This window comes from Gambusia affinis, linkage group LG22, assembly GCF_019740435.1.
Source record: "Gambusia affinis linkage group LG22, SWU_Gaff_1.0, whole genome shotgun sequence".
Taxonomy (NCBI): domain Eukaryota; kingdom Metazoa; phylum Chordata; class Actinopteri; order Cyprinodontiformes; family Poeciliidae; genus Gambusia; species Gambusia affinis.
This window is the reverse complement of record NC_057889.1, coordinates 11024445-11050319: the sequence shown is the minus strand read 5'-3', so window position 1 is coordinate 11050319 and position 25875 is coordinate 11024445. Positions and strand designations below refer to the sequence as shown.

The window sequence follows — 25875 nt, the reverse complement described above, 5'->3', positions numbered from 1 at the left end:
TTTAAAAAAAACTGCTCCATCTCCCCCTACAAATAATATAAAAGTAATAAAGTCTCGTGCACCCTAGGGATACGCGTAGAGACACGTCAAACAGTAAGTTCGTTATCTTTCGCTCTGATTCATTTATACCACTGAAGTGATATGACCAACTTCATTCACAGTAAGGTTGGGAAACTAACAACAATGTTTTAACGAAGAGGCAGAGGCACAACCTTCTGCAAAGGGAGCCAGTAAAAACTGTCAGCAGGTGCAACACAACTACAGCTATTAAAATAGTAATGCACCCACTGAAAAAGTTGATATACTGCAAAAGCAAGATATGTAAAGAGAGGTTCAGTGTTGGCTCCAGACAACACTGAATAACTAAACATATAAAAATCAACCGGGACAGACACATGCAGCCCATCAAAAACCGTCCTGAATCGTGCAACACACAACATGAGGAAAGATGGTGGTTTTTCACATTTTACATTTGAGAGACAAACTACACACCCAGACAGAGCTGAATTCTGATTGGCTGGGAGAATTCAGCAGTGGTGAGTCATAAGCACAGTCAGGGAGAAGGAAGATATGAAAGAAAGGGATAACCTCCAAAAACCTCCAAATGAATGCTGTATCCATTTTCAGGTACAAATAAAAAAGAAATCATACATTCAGCATGCAAGTTCGAGAGCCTTAAAACCTAATGGAAAAAGTAGGTCATTCCACCGTCAGCAGTGGAGTCGAGTGATGAGGGGTACGATAGTCTGACACTTCATACAGGCAAAGGGAAAAAAATTGTGCAAGGCAAACACAGACAGTAATTCTTTGATTCTTTTTATATAAAGTCCAACATTTATCTACTTCTAATTAATGAAAACAGATTTATTATAGCTTCCATTACATAAACTGATCCCCTTCTCTCTAATGTGACAGCAAACCTCATTGCGAGAGCACCCTGACCCATCATTAACAAGATTACCAGCTGCCCAATTACCACTCCTCCAAGACAGCACGCTGCATCCAGCCTCCAGGAAGTCGACTCAACACTATTCAGATTTTCACAGAACCCCCAGAAACTTTCAGGCTCCACACTTTAAACTAACATGGATAGTTTTGTGGCTCATGATAAGCAGCGCGTTATAAAACACCCAGACTCAAACAGAGGCGAGATTTCCCAGACCAGCTGTCAGCTGGTGCCATTTGTCCCAAAATCACAGTATTTATATCCTCGATAAATAACCACCAATCTGTGTGTGTCTAATGCACATCATAGAATAAATATCTCGGAGTTGCACACAGAATAGCTAATGACTCTCTTCTTTCAAAAAGTTTTCACAATATCCTTAAGCCGTAAAATGATACTAATAAATATCTTGACATAATAAATGCCTATTTTATTATGTTAGGAGATCTGGAGGTATGAGACCATATTTTAGACATTGGGAGAGAGCTACATTCTTCAAAGTAATATTTACTTAAACTTACTGTAAGCAGATTTCCCAACTGACTTATAAAGTATCAAAATAATAAAATGTTATAAATAGCATTTATAACATTAAAATATTGAGTAAAGACAATACAATAAAACTTATGTATTTTTAGCTAAGATTAACTTGATAGCTGCCTGAGCTTCGCCTGGTTATCATTAATCTACACCAAGATGAAGAGGAATCCTTGAATCTCCCATGTCAACCAATCAGGAGTGGGCACTGTTTATTTAAGCAAAGCTCCTCCTTGGAGCTGCGGTCTCCAGTACAGCTTCCAGCCCACAGACCATCCCTCCCCCACGCCTTCAACACTCAGCTCCTTCAGACTAGCGGCAGTCGCAATTAGCAAACACCTGATTATACAAACATCTTCTCAGTCCAACACTCATAAGAATGGTTGTAAATAGCAAAACGGAGAAAGATTGTTGTGATGATATGTTTAAGGCGGTGTGTCAGAAAGAACAGGGGCTTCTTAAAGAGACAGAGACAATTTCGGAGACAAATTTCTTTTAAGTCATGTTTGATAATTATAGCATTTTTATAACAACTGAAGTTAGCATAGTTACTTGATTGTGCTACAAGATAACACTGTGAGCCTGGAAGACACATAATACTCGCTCTTTAATCGGTGAGTGAAACTGAAAAAGAAAAGCACCTTAAACATATTTACTATAAGAGTTGTTGAGTTTCAATCGGTTTTTTGTTCACAGCAGGAACTCCACAGCAGGTATTGTGTTGGGGCTTATCTCAAAGAGCTGTGCGTCTATTCATAGCATTTCTCCTCCATCACTTCAAACACTAATAAACCTTCTGCACCCACTTCCTCTACTTCGCTCTCTCTCATGCTTGCATTACTGGACTGGGGCCTGAGAGTAGGAGTCACTGATGAATTAATGAAAATGCGGCAGGTCCCCGGTGTGGTGTGGAGAAGAAGGGGACAGTTGAACACAAAGAAACACGAACCAGGACGTGGTAGGGGATAAACATGGAAGTGTGATTGGGGAGGTGGATTGAAATGAGTCACAGATTAGAGGGACTTATTGTACCTTCCCCATCCAGCACAAATCTGTCCTGTCCTGTCTGCTCGCTGGAGAGGAAATTAATTTTTCGAAGGTGTCAAATTCAATTTCTTCGGGTTGAAGGTTTAACTGTCGTAAAGTAAAACTTGCATAAATTCAACAGTCCCATGGACATGGTAATTGATGCGATGTTTCATAAAACTTTGCTGCACAGCAAACATTTGCATTTCCACTGCTGCTTGTTGATATAGGCATGTTATTACTCAGATAATGGCCTCCGTTTTGCATTTAACAATGAGTCCACCATGTGTTTATTTTTGCCAGGCTAGGTGGAGGGTTAATTGTAAAACGCATGTAAGATTTTTGCAGCATAGCTCATTATAATGAGTGTTTGTTAGAAATTGACTCATCAAGAGAAAAAAATCCTGCAAGTTCAGCTGGTGGACAAAAAAAAAATAAGGCAAACTGTTTTGTGTGGCTGGTAATGATGGGTTGGTGTGGAAGGGAGCACAAGGTGGGTGGACAAGGATTCGCATGACAGTGATAAGAACCACACATACTTGAGGGGGGGGTCTCACGACATCCACCTCCTCTGCACAGCAAGCTGACCGACATATAGGGACGACACACCAAGCTCCTTCACGCCTACATGGACCCTCGTCAACGGCATAATAATAACCACAGAAAATAAACATGGTGGCACACAAACAGAATGAGTCACCGCTAAAAAAAACAAAAACGTGTAGATAAAAAGTTGATGGACATCTGTGAACTGTCAGACTCAGAGAACTTTCTTTCATGGATGAATATATAGCAGCTTGCAAAAGTATCCCAGCTGCATAAACTTTTCTACATTTTTTTAACTTTATATCCTCAAATTTATGCACATTTTACTGGGACATTATGTGGCACAACGCATTGTATGAATGTGAGGTGTCAGAAAGATGCTGAATTGGATTTCAAACTTTTCACAAATAGAAAATGTGGACTGTATTTGCGATCCTTATTCTCATACTCCTGAATAAAATGTGGTGCAAACAAGCTACGTTTACATGACTTGTAAATGAGATGTACAAATAAAAATCTCAATCTCCACAAATCCTTTAGGACATGTCTCTACCAGTTTTGCACTTTGAGATATAGAAATCCTTCTCTTGAAGTATCCATTGAGGCTTCTTCAAGGGTTATACCCAATTTAGCTCCATCCATCTAGATCACAGATCTGACTAGAGGGGCGCTGGATATAAAAAATTTTGAAAACTTTCCACTGTATCCTCCCACTTTAAAATGATGTACCTGTTTGTGTTGGTCTAACACATAAAATTTCATGAAAATACACACTACTTTGTTGCTGCAACATGTGTGATGTGAAGGGTTCCCAACCCCTAGAATCACCTAGCCAATCACAAATGTATTTTTATCCTCAAAACAATGCGTGGCTACATTAAGAGATTACTCTCTCCATTTTCCCCTGGATGTCAGCTTAATATTTTCACATTAGGTTGCGAGACTAAAACACAGGAAAAACAAAATGAAGTGAGAGAAAACAAAGAGAAATAGATGAATAGATTTTCAAATATTTAAACTTATTGTTTTGCATGTATACTGTCATGTGCTCACGTAGAGTTTTGCGGGACACACTTATTTAATACTCACAAAAACACAAAAGCAAAATATAATCCATCACCTCCATAAATATACGTCACTTTTTCAAAATTATCACAAAGCATACTGCCCTTCAGGGTTGTCATTACATAAGAGCAAAGGAGGGGGGACAGAGTACGTTTGTGCTATTTTTACATCTTCAAATATCTTCAAAGAGTGAATTTGAGCACAAAAGAGATCCTTCAAAGTCAGGATGAAAACGAGACAAAAATACAACAAAATTCAAGTGAACAAACAAAATTCATGAGCAGAAGCTGATTTGGCAACATTGGGCACATAAGCTGTTGCTGAGAGTTTGGGAAAGCTCGAGTATCACAGAGAGCAGGTTGGCGGTATTACAGGAGCATGACACAGGCTAAGAAATTAGTTTTCTCTTTATATGCGTGTGCCTCGAGGAAGCGTCAAGAGAGTGACACAAATTCGAATTCGGTGAATATTTATGACATCATCAATCAATCCCTCCTTATTTCTATCAGAGTTATAGACTCTTCGGGACGTTCAGCCAATGAAATATGGAGCAGTGAGACAAAGTCGGAGCACATACTGCATCCTGTGTGGGTGGCAGCAAACACAGCTGGTATAAAGAGACCAAAAAGCTGGTGTCCAACAAATTCTCAAGACATAAAGCCATGCTGACACACTTTAAATCAGGGCTAGATAAGGCAAACTACATTACAGAACTTTGTTTCTTTTTATCTGTCGTACACAGTGTCTCCAAACTCTTAAAATATAAGTTGTAGCTAAAAATTTACAGCCCTACGAAAGGCCAGAAAGACAAAATCTTGAACTGTTACAAAAATGCTTTCCAGGCTCCAATTTCTCAAGAAGTGCAGGTTACTATACGATCTATGAATCACGACTCAAGACAGCACTTTTCAAAGAATGTTACCCCGTTCCCCAGAAATTGCAGAAAGAATAATATAATTTAAAAAGATTTAAGCAAATGAGAGTCCATTACAGAAAAGGAACATCCTCAAAGCGGCGTCTTCTTTCAGTCCAGCAACCTAATTGAATAAATCCTCACAAGAGCCAGAGTTTCCATAATGCACTCTCAAGAGACATTACACTTCGGTAACAGCTTTAGTCTATCAGAAGGAAGCTAAGCAGGAAAGCATTTGCAGAATGTAGGAAAACCGGCTCAACGTGAGTTCAGGGCATTACTCACAGGCTTCGGCAGCCCAGAACAAAACACACTTCAGTGCACAGTGGAAAAAATGACAAATGATATTCTTACCGTACATCGATTGTGATGTGGGGAGTTTTTCACTACAAGAACTGTATGTTTCCTCAATGCAGCTTCAGTTCCTCATTCAGACACGCCGCTGTGCTGAGAGGCACTGGAAATGTACACAAATCCAATCGCATATGCACACACACAAACACAGAGAGAGAGAGAAAGAGAGAGAGAGCGAGAGCGCAAAAGAGAGAGGCAAAGAGAGACAGAAAGCCCACTCTGGGATAAATGCCTGCACGTGTGCTTTGAGCTAAAAAGCATACAAACGTGCACCGTGATTGGTGCATAGCGAGTCTCATCGCTGGAAATCACTCACCGTGACACACGCTCACACACACCCTCCCTGCCATGCAGACACACTTGCGCACGAATGGAGAGCTAAAAGACAACGTCAGAGAGAAATCACGCAGTGATGACCTTGGATTTTCCCCGTTCTTCTGCAATAGCTTTCCTTGTCAACCAAGCAGTGCAGATATACAGAACCAAACATCCAACTATGACCTTCACACTTCTCCTAAATCAGCTGCAGGAGAAAAAAAGAAGGATACAGACTGGAGAAATGGATATGATGAGTAGATAAGATAGATAGAAAGGGAGAACACCTCTCTCCCACACAACCTCCTCTTTCCTTTGGTCAGTGTCCCACATTCGCTCCTCTTTATTGTTACCGTTACACAAAGCCTATGTAACTTTACGCCATCCTTATGATTCTTTTTGGTTAAAAATCAAGAATACATTTAATCATTTCTAAGTGTATTTCTACACAACACCTAACGTAAAGATTGAAGAAAAGATGGTATTATATAACAAAGCACATCTTCTGCACCAATACAGAAATGAGTGGAATGCAAACATTTTGATTCCAGTCTTAAATTTTCGGTAGACCCATAAACAGTAAAGTTAGTGTGAAAAATCACCCTGAATTCTAAGGTTCTGCATATCCCTCCACAGCATTCATACAGTACAGTGAAAAAATGCAGCCAGATGCTACCAAACAAACCGTCTGTTGGCAACGCTACAAAATCAGGCGTTTGGTGCAATGCCAAAAATGAAAAGCATTAATAATGATCTTTTGAAAAGCAGCCACTGTGCAGCGGAAAAAACTGTGATGTATCAGATTTCTTGACAAAATTAAACCCTTTCTATTTTGTTGATCTAAGGAATCTCTATTCCCACTTTCAAATATGCTCAATGTAAGATGTGTTCAATAACACAACAGGTCTGCTGTTAATACTGTGCTCTGACAGCTGTCACTGTGGGAGAGCAGTAGAAAAATTACAGATGAAATAATATTTCCGTTTACAAAGTTCAAAGAAAAGCACTAAGTTTATACACCAGGAGAACAGCTGTAGATGTTACCCTTGCACACTATCAATCAAAAGTACACTGAAACATGCTAACTTATGAACAATCCATTCATTCATTTCAGAAAATGCTCCATATAACAACAACAAAAAGTCAGCAGAAAGAACTGTAATTTTATCGAAGACAGCAGCTTAATGCGTCAACCCAGATATAAAGTTAAAATATAAACAGTCCTGCAAATACTTTAGTTGGGACAATTAATCTGGCACTTTCAAGAAAAACAAAGGCAAAGTCAATGAGTTAGTTAGGTGGGGCACAATCAGACTATTAATATAGACCATGTAATACTGACAGTGTGTTCTATGATTCAATATACATAACACTGATTTTAATAAATGGGTTGGAGTGAGCTGGAGAAGTACCTGAGGAAAAAAACTGATCAGATAACAAATAAGGCAGCGAGTCCTTTTCTAAAAACAAAAATATAGTTCACTAAAAAACATTCAAGAGTTTCCTGTAAGTTCACCTCAAGGTCAGACAGCACAGTGCTCACTAATAAAAAGTTGCGTTTCCTTCTCACAAAGAATTTTACATGCTAAGACTCATAAGAGCATAATTTGAAGACAGAAGCACCTGAACAATCCACTGTTCAACCCCTTTGCACAGTCATCAACTCATTAGTACTGCTGCCTCACAGCAAGAAAGCCTCCGGATTGAAGCTAAATTGTACCAGGCTTTGTGTGTGCGGAGTATTAATGGTCTTCTAAAGCCTGCACGCATTTCCTGTGAATTCTTCAGTTTCCTTCCACAGAGCAAACAACATGCATGAAAGGCTATTCAGTGACTTCCTGCTTCCAGTAAGAACAGAGATGGGAATTTTATTTCTCCATTTTCAGAGAGAAAATGCATAGTCTTAATTTAGTTTGGATGACAAAAAATGTATTTGGGTGAAAATATATCCAACTTCCATACTTCTTATTGGATCATACTTCAAGAGTCATTTTAGTTCTTGTTTAACCAGTGGTCAGGATTTAAATGTGAAATCTGAAATAAGAACAAGATGGATAGATGGATCTCTTAGTCAGTGGGATAGGGGAAATTTTGTTCATATTGTATTATTTCCCATACTTATCCATACCTAACCAACTCAATTAATGCTTTTCTTGACTGCCTAAGAACTATATTGGGATGTTTTCTATTATCTTAGCCACTACTCCTGTAAGTTTGGAATAACTTGTGTGTTTGAATTTACAAGAAAAATTATTTTGTCTTAAGTTACCAAAGGAGCAAAGAACAAGAACATAAGAGAAAAGGGCACCTGGATTTATTTTTTTACTACTTTCATATCAAATAAGAAAATTTCTTTTAAAGCTTTCTTTCTCTATGTCCAAAGAGAACAATAGAAGTAGTGTTTTCTCTTACCCTTGCCAACGCGATGGTCCAGAAGGGTACGGCAGTCCAGTGCCAGCCTCTGAGTGGCTGGGACATCAGTTGCAGGCAGTGGCATAGTGGGCAATTCACACACACACTATTTTACTTTACCCAGACGCAGTAACTTAAAACACCAAAGCCAAAAATACTGATCTTAATCTGCAACCAACAAAGTGAAACTGTTCTGTTATTTTAAGTCACTGGAAATTATGTTTTCTAACACAAATAAATGACCTTAGTTGCAAAAAGCACCACACCAAACCATGCACTTTTTCCCCCTGACAAAACTAAACTGCAAAACCAACTTCTGCAGAACACTTACAACCACCAAGAGAAAACGTGTACACTATCGATCTCTGCTGAATACCAACTTGCATGTCCCTGTCCTGAGGCTTCTTCGTAATTTATGTTAGCACAGTCAAGTTGTCCGCATTAACTAAGAGATTAGCAACAAATCCTTCAATAGCAGCTCCAGGCTCAGTGTGAATCTCGCTCATTAAAAAACATCTCACAGACACAATGGAGCTCACTATCCAACCACAAGGAGAAGAGGGTGGAGATAGGCTGGGAACGAGGGGCACCATGGGACTGTCATTCAGTGAGTGGGTTTGAAGTTCAGGGAATGTGGACTTGGATGTGATGTGGGTACAAGTACAGGGGAAAAAATGTGCTAGAGTTTGTCCTGAGATGACTTGTTTCATGCACACATCTGGAACAAGTTTATACTTGAAAGGAATTGGTGGTTTTTTCTTTCACGAGAAGCTGAGTAAATATTTTTATTTTCATGAAAATTATCTGATTATATATATTTTTCATGCGGATTCTTTAAAATCCAATTCATTTCTGGTGCAGGTGTGAAGTTGACGAGTTACTCACCTGTCATGCTGGATTTCAGTCACAAGGCGGCGTTGCTAATCAAGCAGACGGAAAGTTGGGATGCACGTGAGCTCTGGGGAGAGTGTCTGCCAGGGCTTCGAGAGTCAGGAAACCCGCCGGCTTTTCTTTGGCCTGCTAATGTCAGTATGCCAAACTTAGCTAGTGCGTGAACAAATTTAGATAACATCTGAATATACTTTATATTAGTCGAGGCTCTAAATTTTTTAGTTAGTCTTATAACGTTACTGAAATGCAACGAGTGAATGTTAAAAATAATTCGGACAGCAATGTTATGACAACAAATATACCTTGGTAGAGGTTAGCTTTCCTTGCTATAACTTAAACATCACCGATTATATTAACTTGGTGGCTATGTAGTGTGAATGTTCACATGATATGTGAACAAAACGTAAACCCTATTCCTAATTCACACAACACTGTTCTAAGTTAACCTAACGTTTGTTTATGCTACTTGTTCAGCATGCTAACACCTTAGCTGTTTCTAACATAACGTTAATGAATGACAGAAAAGCTGTTTCTTACCATTAAGCGAAAACAAAATCCTCAAAGCCTTTAGCATACAACTAGTTAATGTAGACCACGTTATTTAAAGTTAAATTATACCAGGGGGAGTATTCACTTGGCTCAGGCCAGCGTTAAATCCCTTTAGCCCCGAGCAGATGACGCCTAGCTGTTAACTGTGACAACCCACCAGGGGACCCCTTGGACACCACTTTGTTGTCATCAAGTTTGAACATAATTAGCGCACATCCTGTATTGTTTGTCTGACAAAGCTGTGGACTTCATTAGTTGGATGTATACTACAAATATGATGTTATAGAAATAGTTATTCTCAGAATACTAATACATAAACATACAATTATTAAACATGGTTGTGTGCATGAAATGCAGGGTGTTTTCAAATTCTGAAAACACCCTCTTTTATAGCGGGGCTCCTCATACTGAAGTAATGTGTGTGATGTCTGTGATGTATATTTAGATCTATAAAAAGCTTAAAATCACTTAAAGAACAAAATAATGTGTTGGGGGATGGCTTATTTTATTACAGGGCAAAGATTATATGTCACACTTCCTGAAACTAATTTGTGAAATAATATCTAAATTAAATAAATGGTGTGAAATGTTATGTGAATGTGAGTGGTATAATGCCACAAAAGTGTTCAAAAAGACTGTGAAATCAAGCTAAACTTGTTTCTTCAAATAGACCTGAGGTAGAGTCCTTTCAAGACTCCGCTTTGTCCCCGATTGTTCTACACTTTATTTATAGCTACTATTTATAACCTACTGTGCTTTATCTAAGCACAATATAGCTTGGCCAACTACTGCTAGCACCCCCTTCCTAAGTTAACACTTTAAGATTTCTGCAATTTGACCTGGAAGTATGTAATGTACCGCATGCAGGACGCAAAAGTGCTAAAAGTTATCGTTGTTGCACATTGGCGGACATAAATAGATGTGTGTCTGGTATCAGTGAGATTCTTGGCATGGATTTCCAGGCCATAGGGTCAGTTCTGTTGTTAATTTGGCTTTGGTGCAAATGAGTATTATCTAATTACTGGGCATCCAAAGCAGTTGGTCTTAACACTAAGCTGTATCTAGGCTTGTGCCCAAACTAGTATCACTCGTTGAATGAAACTGTGAATTAAATGCAAGCAGATGACCAACAGTAACAATCAGAAGATTTAAAATCCTAAAGTGATATTCACTGCGTTCCTCCTCCTTCACAGCATCACGAGATGCATCAAAAGGCTCTTAACTTTGTGAGTAGAAGACGATGGTTTATTTCAGTTGTGGTATAAGCTACGTGCTACAGACCTGACGGCCAGCTATGTTTAGAAGCACAGTAATCGGTATGAAAGGTTTCAGCAACACAGCCGCACAGGTACAGATGGGAGCATATTAGATCAGCGTTAGGGGCTTTGAGTGTTGCCCGGAAACAATTAGCAGTTTAAAAAACTTTAAACAGCTTACCACCACCGAGACGCGGGAATTATGTGGCAAGTGAGAAAACGTGCTCCACAATATTCAGGACTGTTGCTCTCAATAATACAGATTTTATTTATTATACAGAGGAGTCCTCAAGGCACCAAAGTCTCTCATTTATCTCCTCTTTTTCACAAACAGTTGAGATAAACTGTGTTGAATATTTTATGACACAAGCATCTAATCCTAATTTTAGTTTTTCCTCATGAATGTTTTTATTGATATTAATCTCCCTTTAACCTTGTCTGATTTTAAAACATTCGAATCATGCATTTTTTTATTTCACAAGACAAACCAACACAAACTAGGAGGAAGTGAAGGAAAAGGATTCATGAATATTACTATTTTCAAAATAAAATCCTACAGGAGTGGTGTTCATTTCCAATCAAGCCCCCGAGTCGATCTTCCTATCAAAGCACCTGCAAAAATATCTCAAAGTTTTTCAGGGTATGTTACTGTCAGATTTTCACATCTATACATTGAAATGTTTGTAAAATCATCTTTGCAAATTAGTTCAGGCTCAGAGTGGAGAGTGTCTGTAAATATATGTAAACATTTTACATTCTTCCACAATTGTTTTGAGTGGGTTTGAGTCTGAGCTTCGTCAAGATCATTTTAACAGGTGCACATGTAATTTGATCAAAACCATGCCATCATAGCTCAGGTTGTATGTTAGGCTTGGTGTCTTGTTGGAAGGTGATTGCCTGCCCCAGTAAAATATCTTTCACAACCTGCAAGCTTTCCAGCTTGCTTCATCTCCCTGTCTACTCTGTTTGTTTCTTGCCACATACAGTATTTAATATATACCATACACAAATACTTCAAGAAAACGATCAGCTTTAATTAGAAACAGACACTAAAAAACACCATGGAAGGTAGTGAATGTAATCAAAAGGTTTTTTTTTACAAATAATAATTATCTGAAAAGGAAAAAAAAACATGTTCTACATTTTTATTAAGCTGCTACCCCTGCAATCCGACCCTGGATAAGCAGAAGAAAATGGTTGGATTGGTGGATTTTTATATGTAATATAAGTTAAATAACCAGAGTTTGGTGGTGGGAAAAATTAGTAGGGCACTTTCATAAAGGCATAAATGGTGCTGGATTATTACAGTATGTAAAATATAAAATTGGTTTGGATTGGTTATTATTTCATGAAACACAAAGCAGAGGCTTAGCGCACAAAATCTTAAAGAGGCATCTTTATTAACCAAATAAATCGCTGTCTATTACCTTTAAAACAATCTGTTTTTAGAGAAAAGTCTAACACGGGTAGTTTCATTTGCACCTGAATGCAGCCGAATCCCTTCTGGGAGCTGTAGAAGTGGTGGGTGAGTCAGCCTGGCTGTTTTTGCGCCGGCAGACTCTAAAGACCTTTTGGCAGTGTTTTTATTTGTATACAGCCTGTAATTGTACAGACAGATCATGCAGTAAGCAAGAGGGCAGTAGCAGTGTGCGAGGCATCGCCTCTGTGACATAGTGGGAGAGAACTACATGAGCAAGACTGCATGGGAAGAGAGTTGCGAATACGTTTTTGTTTTAATGCTCTTTCATTGACATGTCGGTGCTGTCTTAAATAGATGAGAGTGTTTCATTTATCCTGGCCCCGTCTTGAGGACAGTGAACTAAGCTTTGCAGGTCAGCGAGAGTGGCTGCTGACTAATTAATCCTCTTAGTGTTCTTCACTCCGCAGCTTCGCTTTGTCGCAGTTGTTGACTTCATTTTAAAAGTGTCCAGGTGGTGACCTACAACTTAACAGGCGCGGGTTCACACATCTTTGATGGGAAGATGACTTTAGTACAGGAGTCCTCATTACCTCAGAATTTACACTTTTTTTTCCCTTTATGGGATACATCTTTATTATGATATCTGTCTACAATTGCTGTACAATGGAGTCAGCAGAAGTGGATTATGACAAGCTGATTACATCTATCAAACGCTGGATTTGAGGAGTGGGGGCATAATATGTAAAACAAAAGAGGTTAGTACTCTACATGATACAAATTAGACAGAATAGTTGTAAAAACAGTATACAGGACTCCAACATCGAAACAAATACGTGTTGGCAACCGACAGGCTCGAGTAATTAAACATGACTCACAAAGACAAACTCTGCTTGTTCCCACTTTTATTTCCTTTTTCTAAATGCCCAGATGACAAAGCGTTTGTTTTAAACAGATTTTTTGTTTTGTTTTTTTACGTCCAGCCTGTCGTGTGTGTGAACACATAATCTTAGAGAGAAGGAGATTGGTGACAGTGGACTTTTAGAGGCTTGGAATGCAGGCAAGAAGGACCTGGAGGAGTTTAACTCTCCATAAACCAGCTCAGAACTAATTCTGGCTACCAGATAATTCAGTTGAAAGCTGCCTTCCTCATGGCGCACACCTTGTCAGCATGTGGAGCCAAACAAGTATTATTTTTGAGTGTTTGCTGAATACCTAAATCTGCCTCAGGAATTTCAAAACAGATCAAGTAGATTATAAATGTTTGTTGCTGTTTAGTTGGTAGAAGAAGGAATAAAAACATGAGCTAAGTTTGATCTATAATTAACATTGCCTTGTTCTCTTTAGAATTTAATTTAAGAAATTATTTATTCCTTTATTACCTAATCATAAGTACCAAAACTGTGTTGCAGTTTTGGAGATATGATTAAGGTAAATTGTTTTAATGAAAGTGCTAATATTATAAGCTTATTGTATCACCAAGACCACGGCATAATTCTAGGTGGATGTTTGACTGCTTTGCTTGTGAGATGGTATTAAGATTAACATGCTTTATCTGTCCCAGTTCTAATTTAAAAATAGTTTGTCTTTTTTATTATTAGCTTGAATCAAAAATCAAAAGCATTTCCTGATTTTCATTGCTTAAGTTTAAGTAATTTTTTGTTATTATTGTGAGCATGGGGTAATTGTCCTGTGGCAAGACCAAGTTTTAATCAAATGGCTATTGATTAGTTCTTCATTTCAATTTTTCCACCTGGACTGTGCAGTGCACAGTTGAAGGTTGGTGCTTGAGAGTTGGTAAAGTATTCTTAGGTATAAATGTCTTAATAGACACAAGGAACCTTCAGAATACATCCAGTAAATTTTGAATTTGTACACATTGTTGATATTTTGAAGAATGAATCAACACAAACTGTATGTTGGATAATCATTCCATCCTAGAAAAACAGTTGTTCAAATGCACCATTAAAAGCCCACTGAGCAGAACTTTGCACAAACCAAAAACATGAACAACACAGTCTATGTTAGATTAGGAACCTTATGCTATCTGTAAAACATGAGTTTGCTGCATGAGGTCCAGGACAGATTATCATTGATGGAACCTGGGTGTATTTGGATAATGTTTAGATATCAACAAACACCTGTACAACTTGGATGAGTGGTTAAGAGCAAAGACAGTTCTGCTCAATAGTCAAGTCTAAGTACTGACCCGAATCCAATTAGAAAGGTTAAGTAGAGTCTGAGTTGAAAAGTCTGCGAATAACATTAGTGTCTCAAAAAACACTTTAGCATCCTGAAAATAAAGCTTCTCTTCTCATAGGAATTGGTAAAAATGACTAGATCTACTTCTTCTCAATCTTCTGATTGCCACTGTTTCTCCTTTCCTCTGGTACACCTCAAGTCTTCAGCTTCCTCCTGATCTAAGCCCAATGGGTAATGCTAGCTGAGGTCACCATGGTGACCTTCGCTGACACCAGGGAGGTCTCTCCGATGGAGCTTCATGAACCTCGATGTCTGAGTGGCACGCTGTCTCCTGGGCTCAGGCGAAAAAAGATGCTGTGGCAGAACGCAGTAAAACACATCATTACCCAACAAGAGCTCAACTCTCAGGTGATTCATGGTTCAGTCTATACCTTAGTTTTTCTGTGTTCAAGTTGCATTTGTCTAGTTGTTGATTTGAGGTGAAGTTGAGTAACACTAATTCTTTATTTCACCCAATTTGGGTCTTGTAGTAATATAGAGCCTCCACATGAAGCTTCACAGTCGAAACCATGAAAATGTGCCAGTTATTTCATTCACTTTCTCTAAAATATGACAAAAGTACCATAGACCAAATATAATGCAGAAAAATTAATAAAAAAACGTGTTTTCTTTCTAGTAAAGGCATTTTTCATTGCAAGCCACTGATTTCCTTTCTTCATTAGGTGGGTGTGGAACCAGCTCGCAAAATCTTTGTGACTGATACCTACATAGATGAGATCAACAAACAAATCCGCAGCAAGGCCTCCCGTGGAGTCACAAAACGCCGCTCCTCCACATTCAGAGTCCATAGTCGAATCTCCACCAGCACGCATGGCAGCATCAGGGTTCCAACGCAGCACTACACCAGCGACGCTGACTTCTTCGTGAACTGGTGTAACACTGTTCACAGCGTTAACATACCCATGCTGGGGCACACCTTCAAATCCCGCGATCTGGAGAAACTCTACCAGCAATACTCCTCTCACCAGAGGAGGAACTCTCTAGCCATCACCAATGTAATTGATGCTGTGACTAAGCTCCACATGTTGGTTCTGTATCTGGCACTGGCCCCGGATGCTGTTACGGATTGTTTGCGTGGCTATTTGACTGGCATCTTCATGGTGCTAGCTACAGCTCTTTGCATACTAGTGTTAACCTGCAAAGACTCCATGTCCCCACAGTGGCTCCATTATGCTGGCATTGCAAGTTGGCTGTCGCAGACCACACAGATCCTAGGGGGCCTGGCTTATGGACTAGAAAAAGACCCATCATGGTATATTTTGTTCACACTGTTTGCAACATACACACTCCTGCCATTACCTCTGCTGTGGGCAATGTGTGCTGGCTTCCTCACCCCAATACTTCACATTTTGATGGAGATATGGTTCCACTACAATGATGCTTTGCTTTTGAATAAGGTGAGTAAAGCAAATATGAAAAAATTAGTTTTCACCCAAAAAAATCATTTTAGAGACTCACAAGAAAAAAAATGACAACATGGTAAAAAAAAAAAGACAAGTGTATCTAAAAAGAAGAAACATGAATGACCATTAATGTAAGAAGAAGCATTTGAAATTTGATGCATTTTGACCCAGTGAAGGTTCTGCAAGACAGGAGAGATGTTGGTGAAAAGGCTTTTGGATATGACATGAGTGGCTGTGTTCTGGACTAAATGAAGTTTTATGAGTGACTTTCTGTGGTGGACAAGAAAGTAGGGAGAGGAATTCAGGTGTGCAGGACAAGGTTGCAGGAAAGGGCTCAATAAAACTCATCTCTCTTTTTGTTCTTACTTTGGATTTATTTTATTTTATTATTAGCTAGTTATTTCCTTCAACCTTTTTTAATCCTAATGTTCTAGATTTTATCGTTTGAAATAAAATTTTAAAATATCCCATATCAACGCTGATTCCAGGTGTTTGCCAAAGGCCTGTTGTACATGGGCATGAACACAGCTGGCTTGTTCATCCACTATCTGACAGACCACGCCCAGCGACAGGTTTTTCTGGAGACGCGGCGCTGCATTGAGGGTCGCCTCAAACTTGAGCAAGAGAACCAAAGACAGGTACAAAGTGACAAAAAAAAATCATCAGTTATTAATTTCTCAAATTTTTTATTTTCATTCAACCTTTTAGATAATTATCAATCAACCAGTCAAATTTAATTTGTATAGCACATTTCAGCAGCAAGATAATTCAAAGTGCTTTAATTACATCATAACAAACACAAAATTTTGCAACATAGAATCAACAATCAAAACATTCCATTAAGCCAAGTGCCATCGTTAAATTTATAATTGATTACGTTTCCAATACAACTGTAAAAGAATTATCATTTTTTTACATTTTTCTGTTATGATTGTCCTTGAATTGCCAGTCATTGATACTTCCTTATCCTGTTGCCTGACAGGAGCGACTGGTCCTGTCAATCCTCCCTCGTTTTGTTGCTTTAGAAATGATCGCTGACATGAGCTCCCTGGAGAACGAACTCAACCCACACGAGTTTTATAAGATCTACATCCACCAGTATAAAGATGTCAGGTACTTACACTGGCACACATTTGTGATTGTGGCTCTGCGATTCATGGCCTTTATAATTGTGGACCTCTTGATTACCACCCATAATATAACCATGTTCAAATATGAATTAAAGCAAGTTAGGATTTAAAGAGTGATCATAACAAAAAGCAGAGAGAGGCAAACAGAGCCACTTCTTGCAAAAGGGCCCTCTCTCTTTTGCCCAAGAGTCAACAAAAAACATAGTCATAAATATGCAGATTAGAATAAGTTTCAAAGCTTTAAACTGTGGTTTAAATAATTTTAATGAAGTTAAGAATTATGTAGTTTAGTTCTAAACTACAGAATTATGTAGTTTATATTTTGAATTACATTCAAAATGTAATTCAGTACATCTTGAATTACAAAAGGTATTTTTTGTAATTCAGTATACATTTTGAATTAGGCAAAATGTAAGGTTTCTTAATTAGGCAAAATCTTATATTTTGCCTAATTCAAAATGTAAGATTTTGAATTAGGCAAACGATAATTCTGTCCACACTCATTAAACATGTTTAAATTGCCCTTTAAATTCTATTCTTGTTTCTGTCTTCTCTCTAGCATCCTTTTTGCAGACATTAAGGGCTTTACCCAGTTGTCTATAAACCTGTCAGCCCAGGAAATGGTTCGAACCCTTAATGAGCTCTTTGGACGCTTTGACCGACTAGCTGAGGTTAGAACCTCCATCATTTCTCTGTGATCTCTCACATTCATCTAAGAATAACCAATCTGTTACATATTGAGTTCTTTTGTAATTTTTTTTGTAATGTTCACATATTGATGTCTAATGTTGTTGTTTTTTTTATCTCGAGAAAAACAAATTAATTGCAGTTCAACAACAAATATTAACCTTGTTTTACTCTTTTGTTATGTCCTAATTTTTTCACAGGTGTGTATGTTAAATTCTATATCTTTTTCTGCTGGCTGTATTCTAAAGAGCTCTTCTTTTATATCTTATCACAGGAGCATCACTGTTTGCGGATAAAGATACTGGGAGACTGTTACTATTGTGTTTCGGGAGTACCGGAGCCGCAGCTTGCTCATGCACATTACTGCGTCGAAATGGGCCTGGCTATGATCAGCACAATACGGTGAGAGTTAATGTCCTTACAGAAAGAGAGTGATATTTAGTGAGTCTACATACCTGAATTGTGTGAATAAATGAAAACACAAATGCTGGTTTCTTTGAACAGGCTCTCAAGATTGCTCCGAGTTTGGGATCTTTTATGCTTTCTTCTTTTTGACGTGTTCAACTAGTTTCTTTCCAGTTAAAATCTGATTTGGACATGGAAGCTTGATTTTACGTCCATTAAACCATTTTTGTATGTTTCCCAGCCAGCATATCTAGGTGGGTCCAATATGGAATAAATGGGGGCAAACAATGCGGGTTCCAACATTTTTGGCTGTGGTTTCCACAGTGGCCCTACATGGATTTGCCAAGGTAGAAAACATATTTGGTCCTAATGTTTTATCTAATCTAATCAGATCAAAGAAAAGAATCCCAGTTGAAGTTTAAGTACCCAGTGAGCAGTGGGCTTGACTTTAGCACTGAAGTTTCATAAAATCCACAAAGAAGTTTGGTAATAAGGTTAGAATGACCTCAAAAGTGCCTCATTTGATTCTTGTTTTTTAAAGTAATTTTATCTTCTTTTTTTTTAGATGTTATATTTTGGTAATAATATTAGTGAGGAAGTATTTTATTTTTGTCCAAAAAATACAAATACCCCGCAGTGAAGGAGAGGAAACACATTTTTTAATGTAAAGTGCTTTAAAACATCTGAGCTGTTCAGAATGTACACTGACAGCATCATTTATCAGAGACCAAGTTCAGTTTGTTGCTGTAAGAAAAATGCCAGATGTAATTTTCGACCTACACTGAGCACCTCTGTGACAGAGCTGTTCTGAACACAGAAAGGACGCATCTCTTCTACTCTTCTCTATGAGGGGGCACCGATGATGTTAAAAGGAAATGTCTTACTTAAAATTTACTTAAAACTTTAAAACAGTATCAGGTGATGCTTGATCATGAGTTTGATAGTTGTTGGGATCAGTAAAGTTTCTTTAATTGCTTTAAAAATGCCAGACTCGTCCAGAAGAAGCTGAAATTTGACTTGGACATGAGGATCGGTATCCATTCCGGCTCCGTCCTCTGTGGGGTGTTGGGCTTGCAGAAATGGCAGTTCGATGTCTGGTCCTGGGATGTGAGCATTGCCAACAAGTTGGAAGCAGGAGGAATACCTGGGTGGGTGTACCACAAATAAGCACAGAGAAGCACCTGAATGGTCACTTTTGACATGTGATGAGAAGATGCGTAACCCGTGTTTGTTTTTTGTTACTTATCCAGACGTATCCACATCTCCAGGGCCACCCTGGATTGCCTGGGAACTACATACAAGACAGAGGACGGTCATGGCCGTGACAGGAATGAGTTTCTGCGAAAACACAACATCGACACCTTCCTTATTTGTCCTCAAGAAGGCAGAAATCAAGACGACCATCCTGAACCCATAAAAGTCCAGAAGAGCATTCGGACCTGGAACCCAGAGATCCCTTTTGGTAATGCTATCGATATGAACTGCGTAAGTGTAGCGACACAAAATAGATTTAAGGAGTTTACATTCATGTGCTTATTATTTAGCTTTTTTATTTTCTTCAGTCTTTTTTGATGTTATTCCTCCACAGATTCTGGCCTCTTTCACCAACGGCTCTATGCCCAGTCTATGGCAGAGCACTTCCAGAGAGATAAACAAACGGATCAAACACGCTATCGAGGTTCGAAGCAGTGAGCGCATGCGCAAGGAGTACATCACTGCTCTGACCCTGGTGTTCAAAGACACACACATAGAGAACAAGGTACAGCATAGTTGCAGTTCATAATCAGTGTATGGAGGTAATGTACTTCTCCTCAGTATTAAGAAATTAATATCACAGATTTTTCTAAATAGTTCAAATGAACTAAAAGAAGTTACTTTGTTGTATTTAGTTCTCCCAGATCAGAGATGAAATGTTTAACTCCAACATGGTCTGCTCCTTCATCGTGCTCCTCTTCCTCATGGCAGCCCAGGCCGTCATCCCTACCCCCAGGTGTGAAGATGCTGACTTGTTTAATGTTTCTTTGTGATGCAGGAAGCTTGAAGAATTAGAGTTGCAGACTATTAAAGATATGGAGCATTACATTTAGACTATTTAACAGACTACCAGCATTTAAGAAATATTATGACGTCTCAAAAAACAACTGTGAGATAAAGAGAGAACTAAAAAAGACATAAGCAAAACTATACTTTTTGGAATTATTCCCAAGTAGGCAAAGAATTGAGTGGGAAAAAAACCCCAAAACAATCAAATGCAGAATGTATAGAAAGAGATGGCAGGGAATGACAAAATTTTCTCGCCATCCCGTCCGATTTTTTTGTCCTGGATTAACATTTTTCCTCCTCTTGTCCCTGCTGGGTGTTCCACCTGCAGACTGTTCCCTGCTGTCCTCCAGTTTTTCCTCTTTCTTCTTGTCTACTTGCTACTGCTGCTGGTTGCCCTTGCTGAGGAGTTCAAGTGGACTCCAGTTGCTTTGCAGAAGTTCTGCTGCCTCATCCACGAAAACAACAGCGCCCGAAACCTCCTCACTCTCACAGCCATCATCACCAACTTTAGCTTGGCTTCAACTGACTTGGTGAGAGTTGGAATGGACGCAAGGGATGAGAAAATTCACACACTTTTTGTTTATTTGTTGTTTCCCGTCTGCTTTTTTGATCACCACATTTACACTGCAGTTTTATTAAAGATATAAGACATTTATTTCACAAGTGTATAGAGTGAAAACATGTATCTCCACAAGTAAAGTGCAAAGTTTCCATTATGACATCTTATCTGTTGCTGCCACCATGTGGCCAAAGATGTCCTGCTGAAACATAGCCAAAACAGTTCAGCACTTTGTTTGCAAGTATATGGAATAATAAAATTCCAATAGATCATGGAAAGTGAACAGTTTTATATGTTGTGTGTTGCATCTAGGTGTGGTGTGTCCTAACAGCCTCTGAAGAAGCTGACATAATGGAGAAGAAGAGCCCAGGCTCACATTCAGTCTCCATCTGCGTTTATCCTGAGGTAGAGGAAGAATGGTTTTGTTTCATCTTGTTTCACATACTGATGACATCACATTTTATTTTCTTTAGCACATTTTCAAAAAGGTATTTTTCTAGGCCACGCTCTTTGGCCCTCCAGATAAAGACCTGCAACATTTCTCTGTACATGCAGTACAGACCAAAAGTTTGGACACACCTTCTAATTGAATTCAGTTAGAATGTACGGTCTTTTGTTTTTATATAACATTTGGGTATTTGCAAACACCCTTTAGTGACCAGTTTTCCATTTTCTGGCAAAGGCAACTAAATTTTTATTTAAAACTTTCTAGTTAGGGCTCCCACTAATTGGATTGAAGGACTTTTACGCATCTCCAACGGGGTTTTCAATAAATGTGGAGAGATAACTCTAGATTAAAATCTTCCTGTCCTCTCTGCTACATCCTCGTCCCTTTAGATCTTCGTGCTGAGCGGCGTGGTCGCCATGGTGACGTGTGCCGTGTTTCTGCGCCTGAACTCCCTGCTGAAGCTGGCGGTGCTGCTGCTGGCGGTGATGGTGTACTCCTACCTCATACACCTCGCCTTTGTCACACTCACACGTAGCGACGCCCAGCACTGGTCAGTTTGTTTTTGGTTGATTTTACATTTTGCCAACAAGCCGGTCCATTCAAATGCAGGAGGAATTTGTAACATATTTTATTCCTCTCTGTTATTTCAGGTCCCATTATATCAGGAGAAAATGGATTTCCATTCTTCTCATGGCGATGTTTATTGTAGCTGTCTTCTACAACGGCCGGCAGGTATTTGTAAGCTGATTTATTTCTCTGTATTCCCCGTTCACTGTGTAGCTGAGACATTCCAGAGTGCCTGGTGACTCTGTCTCTGTTTGCATTCCAGTGGGAGGCCACTGCCAGACTGGACTTCTTGTGGCGTCTGCAGGCTCAGCAGGAGGTGGAGGACATGAGGGAGCTGCGAGAACACAACGAGTGTTTGTTGTACAACATCCTGCCCTTGCATGTCACAGAGCATTTTCTGGAGCGCAGCAGACATGATGAGGTAAGGGTGGCATCTCTTCCTAGAGGCTGCAGAGTCATTTTATGGCCCATTCTGTGAATGTAAAACCTTGGTTAGTGCTGAATGATGAATGTAGACGCATCAATCGGGCTTTTCCTGGCCGATGCCGATGTCCAGTATTTTTTTTAAGTGGAAATCATTCAAATTTTACCTGATTCCGATCTTTTATATTATAAAGGCTAAACTTTCTTTGAGAAAGGGGGAAACGTGCAGCGAGTTCTTCGATAGATGTAATGTTTATGAATTTTCACAAAAAATTTAGGAATCGTAAAATCATGTTGATTATGTTCCAAATTATTATCAGATTTTAATAACACCCCCCAAAATTAAAACATGTACATGTTGTCGGTTGTTGTGCTTATTGACCAAAACTGGTGCGATTTCTTAGTTTAATGCATTTCATGAGTAAAGGAAAACTCAGCAATCAGAGGAAAATCGGTTGCTTCAGGTCTCCAGCTGTTTGATCGATTAATCTCTAGTAATGTGTTTGTCACAATTTTCACTGTAGGACCTTTATTCCCAGTCCTACGATGAAGTGGGTGTTATGTTTGCTTCTGTTGCCGGGTTCGATGAGTACTTTGAGCAGAAGGAGGTCAAACATGAAGGAGTGGACTGTCTCCGACTGCTGAACGAGATTATAGCCGGCTTCGATGAGGTGAGTCTTTAGCAAGAGACCGCGGGATCTGTATTAGTTTGCCTCTTGGAGTAACCACTATGTGCATGGCAAAAATAACAGAAATAATTACAAAGCATAGATGTAAAAAGTTAAGCTTTTACTCTGTTGTTTATTTCTTCTAACAAGCTATTGGAAGAATCTTATTTCCACTATGTGGAGAAGATCAAGACAATTGGAAGCTGTTACATGGCAGCATCTGGTTTAGCTCCAAACAAGCAGGTGAGATTTTACACTTTCATGGTTTTACCTAAAACAGAATTAGTACTCCAACATTTCTGTTCTGCTTTTAGTAAAACAGAAAGTAAGACATAACGACTGCTATGACTAAGAAGAGTGTATATAAACTTCTTCCACTGCTCTACATCACTTTTTGGATCATCAGATTAAGTTTAGTCCGTTTTTATTTCTGCCACATGACTTGGCTTCACAGGCCAATATCAATCTGCATTTTTTTCTAGGGATCATTGAATGAGTGGAATCACTTGAGTGAGCTGGTTTTGTTTGCTTTGGCGATGCAGGAGATTTTAAGAGAGATAAACAACCACTCTGCCCAAAGCTTTGAGCTGCGTGTGGGTAAGTAACTGGGCTCCTACACGTAGCTCCTTCCATCTGTGTGAAAGAAGGCTAAAAAAGCCTGAAAATTAACTCAACTTTACCATATCCTAAGACAAAAACTTTTGGTGAAAACAAACCACCACACACTATCATGAAATAATAGTTGGGGTTTTATTGTTTAGTTCTTTTTAGCACCTTTTTGTTTCTTTAAAAACATTTCATATCTTATGATCTCTTACTCCTCATGCCTCAGGTTTTCTATAAGTCTTAGGCCTAAGTATTGAGATGGTTTATGGAAGATGATTCACTTTATGTTTGTCTTACTTATTTGGCTAAATCAATTGATGACGCATTTTCACTGTTCTGGTAGAAGCCACCAGATTTCTATTGAAACTTTTCAAGATGCCAAACAATCCAAGAAGTTCTTAAAGGTCTATGGACAAGAAACTGTGATGTCCTGTTGTGATGTCTTTGGCTGCAAACCTCCAACCAAATATTTAATTAACACTGGACTCTTCCAGGTATTGCCCATGGACCGGTGATTGCAGGTGTGATCGGCGCCAGCAAACCCCAGTATGATATCTGGGGTTCGACAGTGAACTTGGCCAGTCGCATGGACAGCACAGGTGTGAGCGGACACATCCAGGTTCCTGAGGCCACCCGCAAGATCTTGGCAGAATGGGGATTCGTTCTGGAACTTCGAGGAGAGATATTTATTAAGGGGGTAAGATAAAGTGTCTCATGGAGATAGTAAGTCATAAGAATGACATTTTAAGTCATTTCTAGGCTCAGTTAGGTATAAAATTATTTGAAGTCACACTAAGAGCTTTCTAAAAGTAGAAAATTACATACTATACACAAATATTCACACCATTGTTTTTACATTTCGAACTGAACTTTGACTTGGTCATCCTAACACAGAAGTGAGGACTTATTTTCTCTTTTAACAGCTTGCTTCTCTTCTTTAAAGCTCTGGTTTATATTCTATTTTGTGTTGATGCACAAGAAATCTCAGTAGCATACACAAATATTTGCTGTGGTAACATAACAAGATGTAGAAAAACAAATACCTCAAAAGTGGTGAATACTTTTGCAAGACTTTGCTTGTATAAATACTGTGTGCCTTAGTAAACTGCATTGGCGGTGACTTAAAAATGATCCTTTGCATTTTATTTCTCCTCTTGATGCCTTAGGTAAGTGAATGCCAGGGGAAAGTTCGTACATATTTCATAAGCACCATGCGCAGTAAGAGGGGCAGAGTTGGAGGAGAGAAGTGTTCAGGGGGCCGAGCGGGAGGTCGCATGACCCTGGCCGGAGTGGTGCACGGCCTCGTCCAGGCCAGGCACAAGGAGAAGATGAGAGAAGCCAATGGGAACTTTGGTTTAACCCCCTGCAAACTGCAGTGCTGAATGCTGCAAGAAGTAAACCACATGGTCCAAAAATGGTGTTTCTCCAAGTTTACAAGTAAAAACTTGCCAAAGATTTTTTTTCTGGTTTCCTCTGTGTTTCTCCGACTGGGAAAGTCCTTTGTAACTTCTTAATCTATGTGATAAAGGTTCAGAGTGGTGTTTTCTGAACATTGCTTTGAAATTAACTTGAAGACATCTTTTATGCCATTTTGTTTAGTTAAGGAAAAGCCAACGATTCTTTGCTGGAACAATATTCTGGCTAGATGAAAGACTTTTGAACCAAAACACAGAATACCTCAATAAGACCAGCTCAAATGGCCTATTAAACTGTGAACAAATGTTTTTACTTCATTTTTGTTCACCTATGTAGTAGTGTTAACAGGTACATTGTGTGTAGTCATGTTATCTCCTGTTTGGTTTCTCTTTTTTTTGTCTTTGTATGAATTCAAAACTCATGTAACTCTTCTCTTCTTGTAAATCAAAGTAAAAAGAATGTAATTCGTTTAATTAACCATATATTTTATATCAGATCTGATGTAGTATGTGCTTGTTATTTTGTGTTCTTATTGTGAAGTCATAATAAGTAATATACAGATGTTTAAAAAAACAGAAAAAAGTTCTATTCACTTTATAGATATGCATTTTATTTATTTTTTTATAACTTCAGCCAATAAAATGGGCAAAGGGGAATTTGTGTCTCCTGTTTATTTATTATTTTTGTTTGTTTATTTCAATGTTTATGTAATTTCTTCCTCCAACGTAGCACCAGTCTCAAATGTTCCCTTTCGTGATTAATGTGGAAATTGTGCACTTTTTTTTTTTTTTTTAAGAAATCCTCCAGAAAATTTGCTGCAGGATTTAAGGTTAATCTTAAAGGAAAGTGTGGATTATGAATCCAATACCTTTAACAGGTAAGAAGCTTTTTTCTTCGAAATTTTCCCCGAACACTAGAACCAGACTGTGTAAAGAAATCAAATTTTATAACAGTATTAGTGAAATACTGAGCTCGACTTTTCTGCATCTCCATTAGTCATGACTGCAGCTACCGCGGGTATTCCCTGATAA

At 38.7% G+C, this 25875-nt stretch overlaps 2 protein-coding genes across 6 annotated transcripts in view; one reads left to right on the top strand and one right to left on the bottom strand.

Moving 5' to 3' along the window:
* Positions 1-9131, bottom strand: part of LOC122825294 (protein EFR3 homolog B) — a 30163-nt gene extending 21032 nt beyond the window's left edge. Inside the window, exon 1 of one of the 3 annotated variants that reach the window (XM_044106588.1) lies at positions 9000-9131. In XM_044106588.1, coding sequence (XP_043962523.1) covers positions 9000-9006 — 7 coding nt within the window. In that variant the 5' untranslated portion in view covers positions 9007-9131. Of the gene's footprint in view, positions 1-5387; positions 5588-8114; positions 8137-8999 lie in introns of those variants that run through there. The other 2 variants (XM_044106587.1, XM_044106589.1) reach the window with 2 other exon arrangements.
* si:dkey-206f10.1 (adenylate cyclase type 8) lies at positions 9043-25490 on the top strand. Of its 3 annotated transcripts, none has more exons than XM_044106585.1 (21): positions 9043-9139; positions 14629-14837; positions 15152-15886; positions 16381-16530; positions 16875-17005; positions 17582-17693; positions 17984-18111; positions 19104-19262; positions 19365-19599; positions 19703-19873; positions 20004-20104; positions 20486-20687; positions 21029-21121; positions 21554-21714; positions 21815-21896; positions 21994-22152; positions 22679-22825; positions 22973-23065; positions 23365-23419; positions 23923-24125; positions 24595-25490. In XM_044106585.1, exons 2-21 carry the CDS (start codon positions 14664-14666, stop codon positions 24808-24810), a joined length of 3507 nt encoding a protein of 1168 aa, XP_043962520.1. In that variant the 5' UTR covers positions 9043-9139; positions 14629-14663; the 3' UTR covers positions 24811-25490. The 3 variants fall into 3 exon arrangements, with proteins under 3 accessions (XP_043962520.1, XP_043962519.1, XP_043962521.1); XM_044106584.1 differs by having other exon boundaries at positions 23305-23419; XM_044106586.1 differs by lacking the exon at positions 15152-15886 and having other exon boundaries at positions 23305-23419.
* The last annotated feature ends 385 nt before the right edge of the window (positions 25491-25875 follow it).